General features: G+C 36.7%; 1 protein-coding gene across 2 annotated transcripts in view; it reads right to left on the bottom strand.

Moving 5' to 3' along the window:
- Positions 1–2,068: 2,068 nt before the first annotated feature.
- LOC132863641 (testican-2-like) overlaps positions 2,069–18,222 on the bottom strand; it is a 40,162-nt gene continuing 24,008 nt past the window's right edge. The window contains exons 3-10 of one of the 2 annotated variants that reach the window (XM_060896568.1): positions 11,018–11,135; positions 8,362–8,467; positions 7,579–7,705; positions 6,940–7,059; positions 6,628–6,840; positions 6,406–6,468; positions 5,195–5,332; positions 2,069–4,454 (exon numbers count right to left, since the gene is read on the bottom strand). In XM_060896568.1, the coding sequence (XP_060752551.1) occupies positions 4,306–4,454; positions 5,195–5,332; positions 6,406–6,468; positions 6,628–6,840; positions 6,940–7,059; positions 7,579–7,705; positions 8,362–8,467; positions 11,018–11,135 (1,034 nt within the window). In that variant the 3' untranslated portion in view covers positions 2,069–4,305. The remainder of the gene's footprint in view (positions 4,455–5,194; positions 5,333–6,405; positions 6,469–6,627; positions 6,841–6,939; positions 7,060–7,578; positions 7,706–8,361; positions 8,468–11,017; positions 11,136–18,222) is intronic. The other variant, XM_060896575.1, reaches the window with a different exon arrangement.

Genomic DNA, 18,222 nt, shown 5'->3' with positions numbered 1-18,222 from the left:
CATTAGGATGTGTGTGGAATAAAGAACAAGCAGATGGTAGATACTGGCAGAGCATTTATAAGAGATATTCAGGTCAAATATGATGTTTACAGTGAATTAAGTTCTGCATATTTTGTTTAATAACTAATACTTGGTTATGATTTTCCAGGCTGGGAAAATAATCCCTGAATGACTAAGCTTTATAATGATCGTGTGACCTTCAATCTTTCATCAATAAAAGAAGAAATCAATAATAAAGAATATTACCCACAATGCTGTTCAGCTATGTTATTAGATTGATGCAGCAGCACTTTAATCTCCGAGTCTGTCCAGCTCTTCCACCTTCTCATCTGGACAGCTGCCTCATCCTCAAACCCCCAACAGTTCAGGCTCCAAAGCTTCAAAACCGACGTGTTTTTCATCATGCTGTGACGAGTCTCAGCCGGTGATCGCTGCAGCTGAGTCGGTTAGCTGCAATGTATTATAAAACTCTTTACAAGTAAACAAAAGTTTACTTGACACCACTAAGTTTAGAATGGATTCCTCATTAATATCACACTGTTTCTGGTTTGAAATCTATTGTTTCTTACTAAACACCATTTTAAGTGCTCTAGCAGCCACTAACACCTTACAGATACATCATCACCATTAACAAATTAGCAGAAATATTTCAATATAAGGGTTTCAGGGTTGATCTTTCCTTAACGTGGACTATTTTTTTAAACGTCTGTACAATAACAGTGCCAATCCTTAAAGTAGTTGCTGTCAGTTTTTCAACCTTTTATGGACCGGATGCGTTAAATGTTTCCCATTGCATTAATTGTTTGTATTCCATTGTGTGTCAAACAAAGCTCTGTAGTTTTCACCCTGGATCAAAGGAGTGCAACTGTTGTGATCTGTCTGGACATAAAGCATAAACAGGCAACCTAAAAGTGTGACCAACAGCTGAAAATCCACTTTAAAGTACTAATACGCTGCTGTTGGATTTGTGGATGAGACCAATTGTTTTTTCCCCTCAATCTAAAGGCGAATTCATTATTTTTAATGGTGGATCTGAAACCAGGTATCACTCGTAAGAAGGGGTTTTGAAATACAGAGTTTTTTAGTAATTGCATCTGAACAGCTAATGAAAATCCTGGATTGGTCTCTGTATTCTTTTCTCCAGGATAATCACGCCTTGAATCTACTGTAACATTTCTTACAGCCAAATCATCTCCACTTAACACTATTGAAATGGAAGCATTATAGAGAAACACCAGCCGCTTCTTTTACTGTTGTCCTTCAGCAGCAAACTCTTTTCGGGATTTGGTAGCTCAGTGATTAATGTGTTGGACTACTGATTGGAAGGTCATAGGTTTGAATCCCAGGTCCACCAAGCTGCCACTGCTGGGCCCCTGAACAAGGCCCTTAAGCATCAATTGCTCAGTTGTATAAATTGAAATAAAAATGTAAGTCACTCTGGATAAGTGTGTCTGCTAAATGCCAGAACTGAAATGTGACTACTGTTCACTCACTGGCTTATTAAAACCTCTCAATGTTACTTGCATGTTGTTAGAACACAGAAATGTGCAATCTGGTTGTTTTCACAGCTCTAATACCTGTCAGGCAAACCAAACATGTCTCGGAGTCCAGGAATAACCAGTAAGACCACGTTACTTCAACTTATTGTGACGCAGCCCAGAGTACATCACAACAATCTCTTTTAACCTGCACAGAAATCTAATATTAAACCACTAACATGATTCGTTTCACTTATTCTTTGTCGTTTATCAGCACATTTAGACAATAAATTGAATTTGTGGTTGGACCCCAGCGCTTAAGATCTGATTAGATTGGTTTCTCAGACAGTACAGAAATGCTTTCTATACGGACGCAGTTTCATTATTCACCACAAGGAGCAGCTGAAGACCAGGAAGGTTTCCCAGCTTGGCTCTGACAAAATTGCCAGCATCTAAACAATATGGATGTAATCCTGTTATGCAAATCACTTTGCACGTTTTAGCTTCGGGTGGTTCAATATTTTGATCTGCTAACACGATAGCTGAAAAGGCAACAGAGATAACGTTTAATGAGAAACCAAACAATAAAATGATTCCAGTGCTGGTTTATTATCAAATATCAAACACAGTGAGAAAACATGTCACGAGCTGAGCTAAGCAGCAATGAGTACACAGTAGCAGCTCGGTGTTAATGTGAAGCGAGAGAACGTGTGGAAAGGGGATTGTCCCTATTTCTGTCCCAAATCTGTAAAATTTATGTCTTTTCTACTCTATTCTATAATGTTTCAAGCTTATAATAGATTAAAGCTTGGAAGAGAGACGAACACACACATTGTAGTTGCTACACTCCTAACACTGGTAATATTACTTGTATTTACCTGAATACAGGTAAATACAGGTAACATTGTAGTTGTAGGTAAATACAGCACATTGTAGTTGCTACACTGCTCACACTGAAAATGTTACCTGTATTTACAGGTAAATACCTGTATTTACCTTTATGTTTCATTTACCTGTATTTACAGGCTATTTACAAGTAAATACAGGTAACATTTCCAGTGTGTGTGTTCGTTTCTCTCCTCCAAGCTTTAATCCAGTGTGAACTGATGTGGATCATCAACTAATCACAATCTCTATAATTCTCGGATATTCTCTCACGTTACATTAATTAAAGCAAATCGAATCATCCTATTCCAGCAGTTCTGTATAACACACCGCATGACCGACTTTACATAAGTAAACAGTGATGACAAGCATAATCACAATAAATTGAGGCAGATAGCTAGGTTTGTACACGGCATGTTCTTTTTTTATGATCCTGTTTGTCTTAGAATTCATGAAACAAGGCAGCAGCATCATTTGACTTTGACCTTCACAACAGAATATGTGTCATTATAAAGCCTTTACAGTGCTGCTACGCTGTGTGTAATGTGTTCATCACTTCTAAACATTCCTCTAGCAAATCTCCGTAGCAATAAATAGTCCTTTTATTATGTTTACATGATGTACACAGCAATTCTGCTTAACATTCCTAGACATTTAAACTCTTAGTTTTGGGTTGTTTCCCTTCAAATTGAGAATGTTTCATTTAAAATGTCACAATATACAGTACTTATATTCCCATAGACATGTATAACAATCTAAACACAACTTAATATATTGGTAACATTAACATTTTTTTCGATTTTAAAACGGACATCATGTTTGGACTGTTATGTCACTGTCTTTCACAATTACTCACAATGAGATGAAGAACCAAAAGCGGTCACATCGGAGAGCCGTAATATTCAACATTCATTCAGGAAATGTACATTCTTCTTAACTAACATGCAATTACTGTAAAAACTATCGAGCCATCTCACATATCTTGCCAAAAGCATAAGAAAATCACTCGTCTTTGAGTTTACAAATTTCCAAGTACAGTTTAAAGAAAACGCAGAAAAAGACATTCAAGGAAATGAACACCAACGAGCAACACGATCATCATCAGAAGATGTAGCTGTGTGTACATATTGTGTGTATGAAAATCAGTGACTGGTGTTATTATGGTCATTTCTATCCATCAGAAATGTGGTAGTGGTTCTGTTATTGGTTTTATATTAATGTGTAATTAAAGTTAGAATAGTAGTTATAGTATAGTGGACAGAAATATATTGTAGATCATTATATGAATAAGAAAATCCACAGCAACTTTGTGTTCATAACCGTTTAACAGACAGAGTTAATTAAATAAATTAATGAATGAATATTAATTAAAAGTTATCGGTGATTCTCTTAAATCAGTGGCTGTTGCTCAGCACAGCAGAGCCACTTCCTGTGTAGATATTATACAAGCATACTGTAATCAGAATGAAAACCTATCCATCTTACTTTAAATTCCTCTAGTCAGAGTTTAATGTACTGATCTACAGCTCGGGTTGATAAGCTTCTCAGTTACAAGCAAGCATGTTCCCACGTCTTACTTTTTAGCAGTAGTGCAGATTTGCATTCACATCACTGTTTTAGATTGGATTAATGATTAACACATTATACTCAGCACATTGTCACTACAAGCGAAGATAGGCAACGTGATTTAATGCTTAAATGTGATCATTTCAAGTTCAAATGTCTTATTAGTATTTTTATATACCTGCTCAGATCTGTATGTTTTAAGAAAGCATCAGCATGAGAATTCAAAGAATAAAACCGAAACCCATAATAAATGTGTCAAAATCGACCATTAAGCCTTTCCAACAGCTTCCTTCAAGCAATATGCTATTTAATTGAATTAAGATTGATAACAAATGGGCTTCAAGGAGCACAAGTGCAATGATAATGTGAACTTTGTCTACCAGATGTATCCTCCATCATCAGTCTCTTCTGGTTCAGGCTCCTCTTCTTCTTCAGCCTCTTCTGCATTTTCCTCTGTCTCTTTCTCTTCTTCATCTTCCCATCCTACTCCACTGCCAAAGTCTCCAGAGTAGCCCATTAACTCGTCTACAGGAGAGAGAGAGAGAGAGAGAGAGAGAGAGAATGTGTGAGAATACAGACAACTTTTTGAATGACTAAAACCAAAAACAAACTATATGATACAGACTGTATCGGATATACATTAAAACGCTCAATACAACTTCTTACAACCTGTATCTTATCCTGAATCCAAAAGGTAGATTTTACAAACACATCGTTGTATTTAGAGACTATCTACAGCCTCATTTTCAGTATTTTTAAAGCAGATTGGATGCCAGAAAAAAGTGGGTCGCATATCTGCGCAAGCTTGGTGTTGTGATCATAATGTGTTTTTTTTTTAATTAAACGCAGAGATGGTCACACGCTGTTTATCATATTCATTAATTGTTATTTATATTGGAAATAGAGTTTACCGAATATTTTGAAAATGCAAATCATCCAACCTACACATTTTGATTTTGGTTTTATTTAATTGTATGTCAAATGCTCTTTCTTATGCAACCCTCCCATTTTATCCTTGGGACTAGGACTGAGAGTTAACCCCTCAGTGACTGGGTCTGTTCCCTGCCCGGGAATCGAACCCGAGCCATGGCACTGAAAATGCGGATTGAATATTTGAAAACGATGAATAATAACATTATTATTATTATTATTATTATTATTATTATTATTATTATTATTATTATTATTCAAATTGGCTTAGCTTTGATCAAATGATCAAGTGCCTAATTACCAAACAATGGTTGTACTGCATATATGTCACTAACCACAGTCAGGCTTGCCGCGAACTCGTGAACCGGTGACCTCAGTGCCATGTAGATCAGCACACCAGCATTCTGCTCTACTCTGGTCACACTGTAGCTTCCTGTAATAGCCATCTTCATCACAGCTCGGGATAAACATACCTACACATGCAGATCATTTTAAATAAATAAAAGCATTTTTTTGTATGGTTGTTGGAGCATGATGTAAGCTATGCAAATGCACAGGTCACTGTTACAGCAGTCTATATTATACTATAATACAATACTATATTATAGTAATATATTAGTCTGTATTACTGTATTGTCAGGCTGTGAAGTCAAAGAAAGATGGGGTGCCTGAATGTCACTTACAAGATTAAAAGAATTTTAAAAAATAAACTTATTGGCAGCCAAAGAAAGACTACTGTTTCCTGTTGTGGCCTGCAGCTAGAGCAAAGGGTTGTGTTTTGATCCAAGCTGATAGAAGGCTGTTACTGATACTGTGTCCTTTAGCAAAAAAAGGTCTGATTTAAAGGCAGACATATGAATTAATACGCTCAAGTAACTGTAATCACGTAAATGATTTTCTCTAACTTTAGTAATTAAAAAAAAATAAAAGCAATTTTAGCAATATTCAGGTTTTCATCATATATGAATTGAAAAGAATATCTGTAGACAGGGAGATGTCACTCCTCCATCTTCTGTACAGGGACGGACAATGTTAACAAACCAGTGACAGCATTATGACTGGTTCACTGTTTGTGCTTCCTGAGGGGACATCTGTCATCCAACACCGTCGCTGTACATTACAGCTCAATGTAGGTGTCCTGTACACTATCTAAGACAGAATGCAGGGAATGACAGTGTGATAAAGAGATACTGTGAAAGACAGACCAAGGGAGTGATAGAATAATAAAAGTATCACCATGCTATTTGGGTTTTTTTTTGTTCATTGGAATACTATTCAAGTAAATAAATATTCCTCATACTGACATACACATAAGTACACACAAACACACAAAATGCTCATAGGAAATGTTGAGATTCTCTCTTGTTCTCGTTTTAGTTTCCCCCATACACCCAGCATAATTAATATTAAAACCATAAAAATGGTCAGAAATCAAGAAATCAACTCCTACTTGTACTTTCTGCTGTCCTATTCCAGAAATTACACAATACACACATACCCACAAACACACACACACACTTGCACATGGTTATAATTTATGATGTACCTGGTTTCCTCTTGGCTGCCTCCTTCACTTGGAGTCTTTCAATCTCAGCCAGACAGGGTGGCTCTAAATGACAGAAAACATATCAAATGTGACATAATTTAAAAGTATCAATTACCAGAATAGTCTTTTTGTAACTCAACAGCATCAGAATAATATAGAAAATATTAAAATGAGAGAGACATTTCTCCTCCATAAGATAAAAGAGATCCTGAATCAACTTACTCTCCCTCCAGAAGCAGAGACACCACTCAGCCATGGAGACCTTGCTATCGCGGTATGAGTCGCAGGAGTTGAAGAACGGTCTGATACACACCTCATACTTCTCCAGGTTTATAGCAGCCAGCTCAGAGTGGTCCAGGTAGAGGTCATTGCTGGTGTCCAGCTTGGAGAACATCCAGCCAATGGAGTCCTTGCAGCCTGCCACCAAGTTCTTCTCTAAAGCAGGAGCAGGAAGATATTAGTGCATGTGTGTAGATTAACCTAGCAAGTCAATGTGTGTGTATTTGTTACTGAACGTTAAAGAGTGTTGCAAACCTGAAGTCGTTCCTGATCCCTGTCTACCAGAGCTGTTCATTCTAGCATTGCCATGGAGAAGCTGGAACCAGTCCCTGAGTCTGTCCCCTAAATCTGCCAAGTCCTGACCTGTGCAGCTCTCTATAGAGAGAAAAGAAGAAAGAATGAGTAAAAAAATATATCCAATGTTATTAGTATAGCACATTTCACAACAGACAATGTCAAAAAACAGTTTTGCTGAAATGTGGGAGTAGCTCTAGACCCAGAGTAAGCAAGCCAGAGACACAAATCACAAGCAAATACTCCCTGAGACAACACAGGACAGAACCCTGGGCATTAACGAGACTCAAAATGCATCCTCTTCTGAACAAATTTAAAAAGAAAACAAAAAAAAACTCGCATCAAGAAAATGATTCCATTCATCTTCTCCACTTTACTCAATATTCTTTACTGGTGTGACTGTTGGGAGAAGGTAAATAGTGCAAAAGGATAATCTGTTTCTGCTGGCAATACTTGAGGACTGTGGTACTTACTGTTTTTATATATAAATGTGTGTGTGTGTGTGTGTGTGTGCTTATTCACCTGCTCTGGAAACAGAAGGTGTTTGTATCTCAGGTAAGTCTGAGTGCATGTCTGTGTGTCTATGTGTGGTTGTTTCACCTGCTTTGGATACAGAAGGTGTTTCTGTCTCGGGTTTTGGAACAGGTTCACCTACACATGGACATGGGCCTTCACACTTAGCAGCTAGCGTTTTACCACTCAAACACGCCTGCTGCTCTAGCTTGCACTAGGGAGGGAGGGAGAGAGAGAGAGAGAGAGAGAGAGAGAGAGAGAGAGACAGTGTTTAAATTATAATTTGATGTGAACAGAACATAGTATGTTGTCAGTTTATCATTATAAATATACTATATACATTAATCCTAAAATATGTATGTAATATATGCATTTCTGTATTGTTCACAAAATACACACGTAACATTAAATGATGTGCGTATATATTTATGCTGCAGTTTTTGTGCGTGTGTGTCTGTGTGTGTTGGAATATATCTGCGGTTAAGTGTGTGGACGTGAGTGTGAGAGAGCACTGCTGTAGCTGAAAGCAGCAGTTTGATTAATAGCCTTTGATGATTTGAGTGGCGGATCATTCACCTGCTGCCCGATTTATTGATTTATGTATTGTTTTTAATTTCGACCTTGTGTACAAGAGTTATAAAGCAAAATGCAAGTGTCTTCCATTGCACCTTCTCTTTCTCCCTTCTGCTGATTCTGGATTCGTCTCAAATCCCCCCTTCACTTCTCTCTCAGGCTTTTAGCTCCAGACACCCTTATAAATATTTTATTTGTTTCCTGGTTGAGCAGGATGGGTAATGTAAAGTAAAGTGCTAATGTACCATTTTGTGGTGTATCTGTGAGAATAGAGTGTGGATTTGCCTGTATGCGTACCTGTGAAGCATAGTTATGTCCATCAGATCCGCACACAGGGGTCGAGGCTGACAGGGGACACGGTTTACAGCTGTTTACTTGAGGTTTCGGTTCAGGCTGTCTCATCCTGCAATTCACCAGAAAAGATGATCAGTGGAACATCCTGTACATTAACACTGATCTGAATATCAGCTCAATATATGATTATAACCATTTACTGTATCTTTAAAGGTACATAATTTCATGGTATTGGCATATCCAGAAGAGCTACATGAGTTGTATTTATTAGACCATTATCCTATTAGCATTGACAGCCATAAGGCAAATAAAGGCAAGTGATAACATTAAATTCCTTGTTCAACAGCTTATATCTACAAAAATGACCCATAATGTAATCACACTGTTTCAGACTCCATCAAAAGCTAATGGTGCTGAGAGAAATAACCAAGCAATATCATTCTCTCATCTCTCATTCTCAGTCTTTTCCCATCTCACGTTCAAACCCAGACATGGGGGAGAGATAAACACCCATTGCTACAGATATAAACTCTATAGGCAATGATGTTTCAGGCCATTAGGCTTAGCAATTCCATTGTAGCTTTTTTAAGATGTTTGCTTGTACTCTATATAAATGTGGCAAACACAAACCTTAAGTACACACATAACACAGTTGTTACCTCACATGCTTTCACATGAGAAACCAAATGAATAGACATTTACAAAAAAGAAAACACACATACATATAGTGATGCATTATAACATTAATAAAAAAAGATATTCAAAGTTGTTATTTTTTGCTTGATGTTCCATGTCTGAAATATTTTCACAAGAAAACACAATACTGCAAAATTATAGAACTAGGAAACCTAGAAACAATGTCACAAAGAGAAATACAATCATTTATCAAAAATACATTTCTGAAGATACATTTAAATTGTATAAAATCAGCAGTTTATCCCTAATGAGCAAACCTCGAAAGGAATCAGACTCCATCCTCATCTGCATGACACCAGAGAGTATAATTATAAATCATTTCCTTTCTATAACTATGTACTATACTATATATTTTAACATAAAATCTACACACTGTACAATTTTTATAGGTTAAAATTCTGGTTTAACCACCAGATAAAAAATTCCTACTAGATTTACTGTTTGACTAAAGCAGTTTTTTTTTGTACTCATGTGTGCATATTGATAAATGCCAATCCTCCGTAAAATGCCAAATCTCCATAAAGGTCAAAGCTCATACAAGGCAAAGCTCATAAAATGACTAAAACAATTGCTAAATGTGCATTAAATCGTTTAGTAATGCAGCTCAGCATTTGCAGCATCAGCTACAACAGACCACATTAACTCCTCCTCCTTTTTACAGGGTATTATTACTGTTGTCCTGCTTAAAAATAGCTACTCATAATTGTCTCAATTCATTATTTTGTTCTGGATCGCTTTCCTTCAAATTATTTAACAACCTCGACAACATAATCTGTATGCCACCAATTATACAATTTGAAGCCTATCCGTTAAGCCTCCCGTAAGCGAGTTTCCTAATACACAAACATAGGAATTATTTCCATGAATAACCTTTATTGTATAACTGCTCCTGTGAATATTTATGAGTTCATATGCAGCTTGATAAATGAGGTCTACTGAAGGGAGATCCATAACCAAAATCTCAAAACAGACACACAGTTTCAAAACTAAACACAAATAACAGAACAAAGACTAAGACGTAGAAACAAAAACAGACATCTACACTATAAAAGACCTGTTTGAAAAAGAGCTGTTTCAGAAAACAGCTTCACACAACAATATAAATCCACCAGAGAAATACAGAGGCTTTAAATAGACAGATTAGACACGGATACCGGTGAGACCAATTAATTACCATAGCATCCAGGTGTCAAAAACAATTACCATATAAGGAAACTAGTGGGAAAACAGGAAGCATTGAACAAAACCGGAAGAAAAGCAAGGGACAAAAACAGGGCTGATATAATTCTGTTTAAATTACTATTCCACCACCAAAGCACAATTATTTGATTATCTTACTATTACCGGTGATGACTATGATTAACACATTCCACAATTGTAGGTGTCCATTTAATTAAATTCAATTTAATTTTATTTGTACAGTGCTTTAACAATAGGCATTGTCTTAAAAAAAAAGAATATAAATGACAAATGTTTAAAATGATATATATATATATATATATATATATATATATATATATATATATATATATATATATATATATATATATATATATCCCTAAAGAGCAAGCATGAGGCAACAGTGTCAAAAAATCTACCTGAGATAATATGAGGAAGAAACCTTGTTTAATGAAAACAATTTTTATGTTTAACAGCTATAATCAAATCTCCAAATAATTAGTTTTAATTGGTTAGTAATCTCTAAATAATTGTCAATTTCTAAATAGTTCTGACTGTGTTATTGTGTAACACAGTAATATTTAATGTTTTTTCTTGTTCACCCTAAAATGATGGATTTATAGAAATGGATAATTTAGGCTATTGTAGCTGGAAAATTATGTTATTTTCAAATAATTTTTTAATAACCACTTGTGTTATGGAAAATGATCTATTATTTTCAGTAACCACTTGTGTTTAAAAAACATTTCATTTTTTGTATTTGCAGTAGTGCCATATGACTTGCCTGTGTTCCACTTTCTTGCGATTGATGCACAAGGGTCTCTGATAGTTCTGGGACACACAGACTTTGTTCCAGCCACATTTCACCTTCTGACACGGGTCCTTGGTTGTGTCCAGACCTGCCAGGGAATTAAAATGTATTATAATTACTGATAACATATCCTTTAGTATGGTAGAAAATTGTACTTGGATCAGAACTTGGATACTAATAAAACATAATAGAAATAAAATGCACCAAATTATATTTACATCAGGTTTTAGATCCAGTCAGAAGCTACACTTAATGAAACACAGATCCTAAATAGCATCTTCACTCAGTCTGAATAAGAATGATTTAAGACAATAAAAAAACAGCACACTTTACTCAGAAAGTGAGTGCAAGAGCATACTACAAATCCATCGTCTATCTTTTGAGAAAAAGTGCTATGTTCCAAATGTGTGCTGGAAACAAAAGCAGATGAAATATTCTGAATCTTGTCACACATTGTACCGAAATCTAGGCACCATATAAGCATACATGACCGGTCGTACCTCATCAAAACATAAGCACTCCTCTTCTCTTTGCCTCAGCTTTCATTAACCATGTTGTGTAGAAATATCTCAATGGCAAAGTGAACAGAGGAAAACTAAAGCTGATGAATTGAGTGGACTTTCAAAAGCAGGCACCATCATTCCTGAGCAGCTTTCTGTTCGTCTGATGCTGATGGCTTATGTGATAAACCGCTGGTGGCTTGGTGAGGATGGATTGTGTGTTGTTTTTTTCCTGTCTGTCACATTCCTTTTTCTCATTGCTGTCACTCTGAGGGTTTAATAGTCCTCAGCCCACTCATTCTGATGGAGCATGGGACTCCATATGCCAGCACGCACAGCTCTTATTATTCAACCTGACAGCTCGCTCACATGAGCAAAGCTACTAACTGGTTTCTGGGGAGTTTGTGATTCTCATCTGGAGGAACAGAAAAAATCTAAACACAAATACAGAATCGAAGAGCTACAACCAATTGTATTATAATGGCTTGAATATGACAGAATAATTGATTTTGTTTCTTTTTCACTTAAACTGCACTGGTTTTCCTGATATTGTATTCTATAATTTAACACAGCCACACATCTGCAGACAAGATTCATGTCATTCAGTTCGATTTGTATATGGACATTCAAACACAGTTCACACACAGATTTTGATCTGTAAAAAGCAAGCTGGAGGCGAGAGAAGGAAAAAAAATTCCCTCAAACAACATGATGGCAAAATCTTTTCCCAGGTAACACTGGTAGCTTATGTAATCTAAAGTAAATGAACAGAAGACCCATTAAGTAATCACGTTTTTCAAAATAGCAATTGTATTTACTAGACAGCAATCTTTCAATAACTATGTATTACTACTACAGTAGTAAAGTAGTAAACAATGAGCCATCATGTATGCATTGACATAATTCATTTAAAAAGGGATGGAGAATATCATGAAATAAATGATCAAATCACCGGACATCACATCTACAGTACTGGATTCAACACAACCAGGATGTATTATGAAGATGACGAATAATGATCCCGAAACATATTCCACACACTCAATGTAACTTCAAATCAGACTGCTTTATTTGAGAAATATATATTTAAATGCAGAGGCACAGTGAATACTTTAGTGCAAGAAACAAAGACAAATGTCTTACCAAGATGGAACTATATATTGTTCTAATACACTGCAGTAACAGCAAGGCTATCGTGTCACTAACATGATCCATCTATGTGGCTCATGCAGTGTTTAAGAAAAAGAGAATTAGAATAAAGAGTGCACATGGTTGCAGTTACATATGTGTGTATTCTAATCATTTATACTTCCTGCAAGGTTAACATAACTAAGAACAGTAGAGAACCAACTTGATGTTTTACAGATCACCTTGTGGTCTCCTTATGGAACTAGTGTCCTTGAAAAAGACAGTATAAATTTGTTCTGGTGAACCACTGAGGACAGTGTAACATCCACCTTGGGTGATAGTAAATTTAGTAGTGATTTAACAGTGTGCATCATGGATTGAGAAAGCATCATTGTGTTGGCATGCAGCAGCATGTTGCTGTGAGCACAGAGTAATTTATATCAGCACTTCAAAAGTTCATAAAATTCTAACATGAACAACCTTTTCCAATTACTTAATATCCTGGAGTTCAAGGGAAAAGGGTTTGTGTAAACTGTTTGTGTTACCAAGCCCCAATGGAGTTAAATGATGGACATGACCAAGGCCCAATTTGTAAGCTTTGCTTGCTCAAATGCCATTGCAAGAGAGAGGTAAAGTCTTACACATTTAACCGTGATGCTTGGGCAAGTCTTTGCTGCCGAGGTTCAGGAGCCACTGAATGATTGATTGATGACCAACTCAAAACATAGGGGTCTATTCCAAAGTTTTGGTTTTTAAGACTAAAACCAGTTGGTTGTGTTGACTGAAATACAGTAGTAAATTCACGGCTAAAAAAAACCAAAACAAAACAAAAAAAAGGCAATAGTGATTGTAGAGGAGCCAGAGTGACTGTACATAAATTTTCTAAATGTTTATGGATTTCACAGAAAAGAAGCGGTTCTGCATATCAGATGTACAAGCATTGGGTTCTGATCATAGATCTGCATTATTCATATTTCACATTCCAAGTGCTATAAATCACAGACAATCACCTCACTTCTACATAAACAGAGTGACATAAGAATTCAAAGATCCTCCCTCTAACATCCAGGATGTACATCAAGTGTGCGACTACTGTATGTCCAGTGTGTGAGCCTGTGTAACATAAGGGATTGTGGGCATCTAAATGTCAACCACAAGAATAGCCATACAGTCGGGGCAGTTCACTGGAATAAAACTCAATTAGTGTGCTATGCAAGCCTTTCTGACAAAAAAAAAAAAAAAACAGAGCAGCCTTGATTATCAAAGCAGTCACAGAACTGCAAATGACTATACATCATCCACATGCAAATTTTCTGCATCTGCCTGAAATGTTGGCAACAGCAAGAAATGTATAAAATTAGGAAAGCTGCATCTCAAACAATTTCAGTGGTGGTTGAATGCTCAGTGCTTGATAGCCATATCACAGAATCCTGTATCAGTGAGGACAGAAGCATGTGCTCCCTGAAGCACTGGTCCAGCCCCTTTTTCCTTCGGGCTATGACAGATCTTCCTGAGAACATGAAAGAAGTCCTTAGAAAAACCCACCAGCAAAGCTGAGGAGCAGTATGGATAAATTTGAAAGTGTAAGAAAGACAAAGGGCTCAAACATCAGCATATCAAAATGATAGCTGTGTGGCTACTGCAACATTCCCAGTATCCCATAAGGAGGTCACACATACTAGTGAGAAGAGAGTTTATATAGCAGTGTTTTACAGCAGCTACCACAAAGGCACACATTTCAAACAATGTTTAGATGGGCCCAGAAAGCTCTAGATACAGGAAACCAACTACCTACCAACTGGGACTGACTGGCAGTTTGTCTCTCAATGCAAAGAAACTTGTAAGAACATTTCTTAAAGGTGTGAAATATCTTCAATCTCCATGCAAAGCAATAGTCTTACAGTGATACCAGGAGCATGGTGCTAGACTGGTTATAGACCAAAATAAGTCATAGATTTAATAAGAGGTGTGACAGTGGCAGACATCTGTGAAACAGTGACATGAAGAACACAATCCCCATCAACAAATTCTACAGACTTAATGTTGTCGTCACACTCATGTGCTCTGTGGTGATTTTGAATGTCTTTGGCCCTCAAGCAATGACAATTTGTGAAACTATGCAAGTAATTCACATTCAATAGTAACCAGTATTGATTGCTTCTCCTCAATATATGAAGCTTAGGAGACTTTGGGTGGGTCTTGTCAAGTAAGATCAATATCATAGAAGGTAGAATATTTCTAGTCTCAGTATAGTAAGTTATGTATTTATGTATGGTTCTACAGTTAATGGGAGAACTCTCAGGATGTTACTAAGGCTGAACGGCTCAGCGTTGAGTGTGACAGCGGTTCACAGCCGAGGTTAGAGTTATGAAGTAACAAAAATAACTGGCTTGATTTTTTTTTTAATGATGTTACACTTCTGTGTTGACTGATGCAGAGTTTTGAGACCATGGCCAACAAGTCAAAGTTAAGTTAATGAGAATGGAACAGAGATCGGAGTGGAGACACAAAAAATGATTCGCAAGCTTAATTATATTCATGGGCTCAACTTCTTATTTAAAATTTTGAAATAATAACAAAGCTTGTGTCAAGAGAAACATAAAATTTCCTATCCCAATTAGTATATCTGGAATACATCTTGTCTTGGATCTGTTAAGTGGCATACAATGAATAGAGTTGAATAAAGCTCACAAAAGCTTCTTGTCTGGATTGTAATTGGGGTGTTTCCATGTATTGGCTGGAAAGTGCTCTCTTGTAGCAGTTGTAGCTTAAATAATGTAACATCAATTACTTTTATAGTGTGCCATGTCTATTTCAAACAAACAAAAATAAAAATTTGAGCAATACCAAATGAGCAATTTTCTTTATTCGATGACTGGCATGTGAATGGCAGCTACAATTAGTTAAGGGTTTGCTAACTTCAGTTTTTGATTCCCAGTTTTTGATACTGGAAACAAATCTAAAACCAGAAAAAAGAAAGATGATAGAAAAGCAGCTTCAGCATACAGTACATAATTGTTGTATTTTCCACTGAGACAGGAGATGTGTGTAGAGCAGCCTATTAACTGTAACTGTCAGGTAAGGTCTACTATGCACATACACATATATCTCAAGGCAATATTCTAAGGGAAGTCTGTAGTGGAAACTGTGTCTCTCTATAGCATTTCTTTTCAATATGCTTTGTAATAAGACCAGAATCTGCCTTGAGAATGGTGAAGTCCTATTACTCATGTTCTGCCTTAATCCTTCATCCTCTTCTCAGCAAGCTTCTGTAAAAGCTTCACTCATAACCCAATACCCCACTCAATCACCTCCGGCTTAGAAACATGCGCAAATGAAAAGACATCCATTCCCCTGGTGTCTCTTCCTTTACAGTAACCGTGAGAAAGGGAAAGGATAAATGGGTGTAATGCTCAATGGGATGAATAGTGTGTGTGATATCTCTGCATGGTCACTGGCTGCAGGCTGTGTGAGCATGTTACTGACCGAATAAGTGGAAACCGGTCGCATATTTCCCACTGTTGTTTTTTCTTCCAGCTCAAATCTGTTCTGAAGGTGTTTCCATAGAAACATGAGCATGATGGAATTTCAGCAGCAGAATGACATGCTCATTCATTAATGGAAGACTCTCTACAAACACTCCACTCCTCCCTTGCCTCAGAAAATGAGTTAAATTTGCCCTACTTTACCATAGGAAATTAGTCTAGCCAGTCATCCTAATTATCTTGTTTTTGCTGGTTTGGCTGGTTTTTTTTTTTTTTGCCTCCCCTCAATGCTGCATTTATCATGATCTGTGGCCTTACTTAAGCCACACAACTGTTACAGACAATTATAACTTCAAATCCTGGGTCAGAATGTCAACAAATGGCATACACAATTCCCATACACATTTGACGATACACACACACACACACACACACACACACACACACACACACACACACACACACACATCATCATCCATCATATATTTCAATATATATTATAAATTATATATAATTCATTAATTCACACTGATATTTTTTTGTATTATTTTAATTACTGACTTAGAACAGGATATGTATATATTAGAGATAGATACAATGGATGACTGGCTATATTAATAATACTTTGTGATTCAATCCACAAAGTGTTTTCCTTAAAAAGCCATTACACTATTTATCCCTGAGCAATTTGTCTTTCATCAAGGTAAATTATGCAAAATGCAGCAGGGAAAAAAACCCAACTGGAGATATTAAACCCTGCGGTTCTGTTCTTAATCCGCTTTCTCATAAAACCTACAAAGGGAGAATGTATCCCCCATTAACTGATAAGAAACCATTAAGGCCACCTGGTTTCTGCAGTACAGTTAAGAAAATTTTGGAGAGCAGTTTTAATTGCTAGTTCCTTATTACAAACCTGCAAATTTAAAATGTAACATGTACAAAATGCAAGCAGATAGAATTACCTCTATCCTGAGAAAGGATTGTTAAAGAATTGATGCAAGATTTATAAACCTCCATTTATAATGGTGAGCTTTTTCTAAAAGTAAAACATTTAGTAATGTGGGAGTTTGAAAGGTAATCCAGCCGTGACAGATTGCTCTCTCACTGATTTCTGTCTTTTAGCTCAGCAGGAGAAGGAGGTGACACTTGCACCGCAGAACTGTTCCTTTGAGGCACTGATTAATCATGTACTGCTGAGCTGAGTCACAGATGCATTAGTTATTCTCACTGATACAAGAACTGAGAGAGACATGGGTTATAAGCAAGAGGAAGTCTGCTCATCTTCACTGATCTCCACGTGAGCCAACATGAGTTCAGCGGGAGTGAGTAGGCTGGTTAGCCACTGACTGTAGTTAATATACTAATAATCATTAGCTCTGTTCCTGCCACTTTGGATTACAAGCAATAAAGCTTCCACTTTAATCAACATTTAATTATAACAATAAACACCCTAGGTTTCAAGTTGTAAAATAAATACGATTTGCATTTGAGTAGAAGTAATTTGACGCTGACAACAGCGTTGATGATGACTGTCCTGCTGATAGATGTCAAGCTTAAGCAGTATCAGCTGATAAAATCTCATAAGCAATAGTCCAATCAAATGCACTATCGATGTTTTTGAAGCATTTTTAATGCTTGTATACAGCATGCACCCAAAACCCCAACAGATCAGCTTCCATTTTAATAAGTAATACAAGAACACATGCTTGTTTTTGTGCCATTTATTCTATTTAGCACTACTGCACTCATAGCAGTAATATGGCATAATAAATGCAGTTATTATTGACTCATTCATTATTATTGAGAAATAATATTTCAACCAAAAATTGTCCGTAGTGTGTGATTGCATGAGTGAATGAGAGTGTGTGTGTGCCCTGCGATGGGTTGGCACTCCGTCCAGGGTGTATCCTGCCTTGATGCCCAATGATGCCTGAGATAGGCACAGGCTCCCCGTGACCCGAGAATAGTTCGGATAAGCGGTAGAAGATGAATGAACGAACGAATATTTCAACCGATATTTTGGAACCATTTTAAAACCTAAGGAGTTCAAAACCAAAAGTAAGAA

Source organism: Tachysurus vachellii, chromosome 2, assembly GCF_030014155.1.
Source record: "Tachysurus vachellii isolate PV-2020 chromosome 2, HZAU_Pvac_v1, whole genome shotgun sequence".
NCBI lineage: Eukaryota > Metazoa > Chordata > Actinopteri > Siluriformes > Bagridae > Tachysurus > Tachysurus vachellii.
The sequence above is the reverse complement of the archived record's forward strand: the minus strand, read 5'-3'. Positions and strand labels throughout refer to the sequence as shown.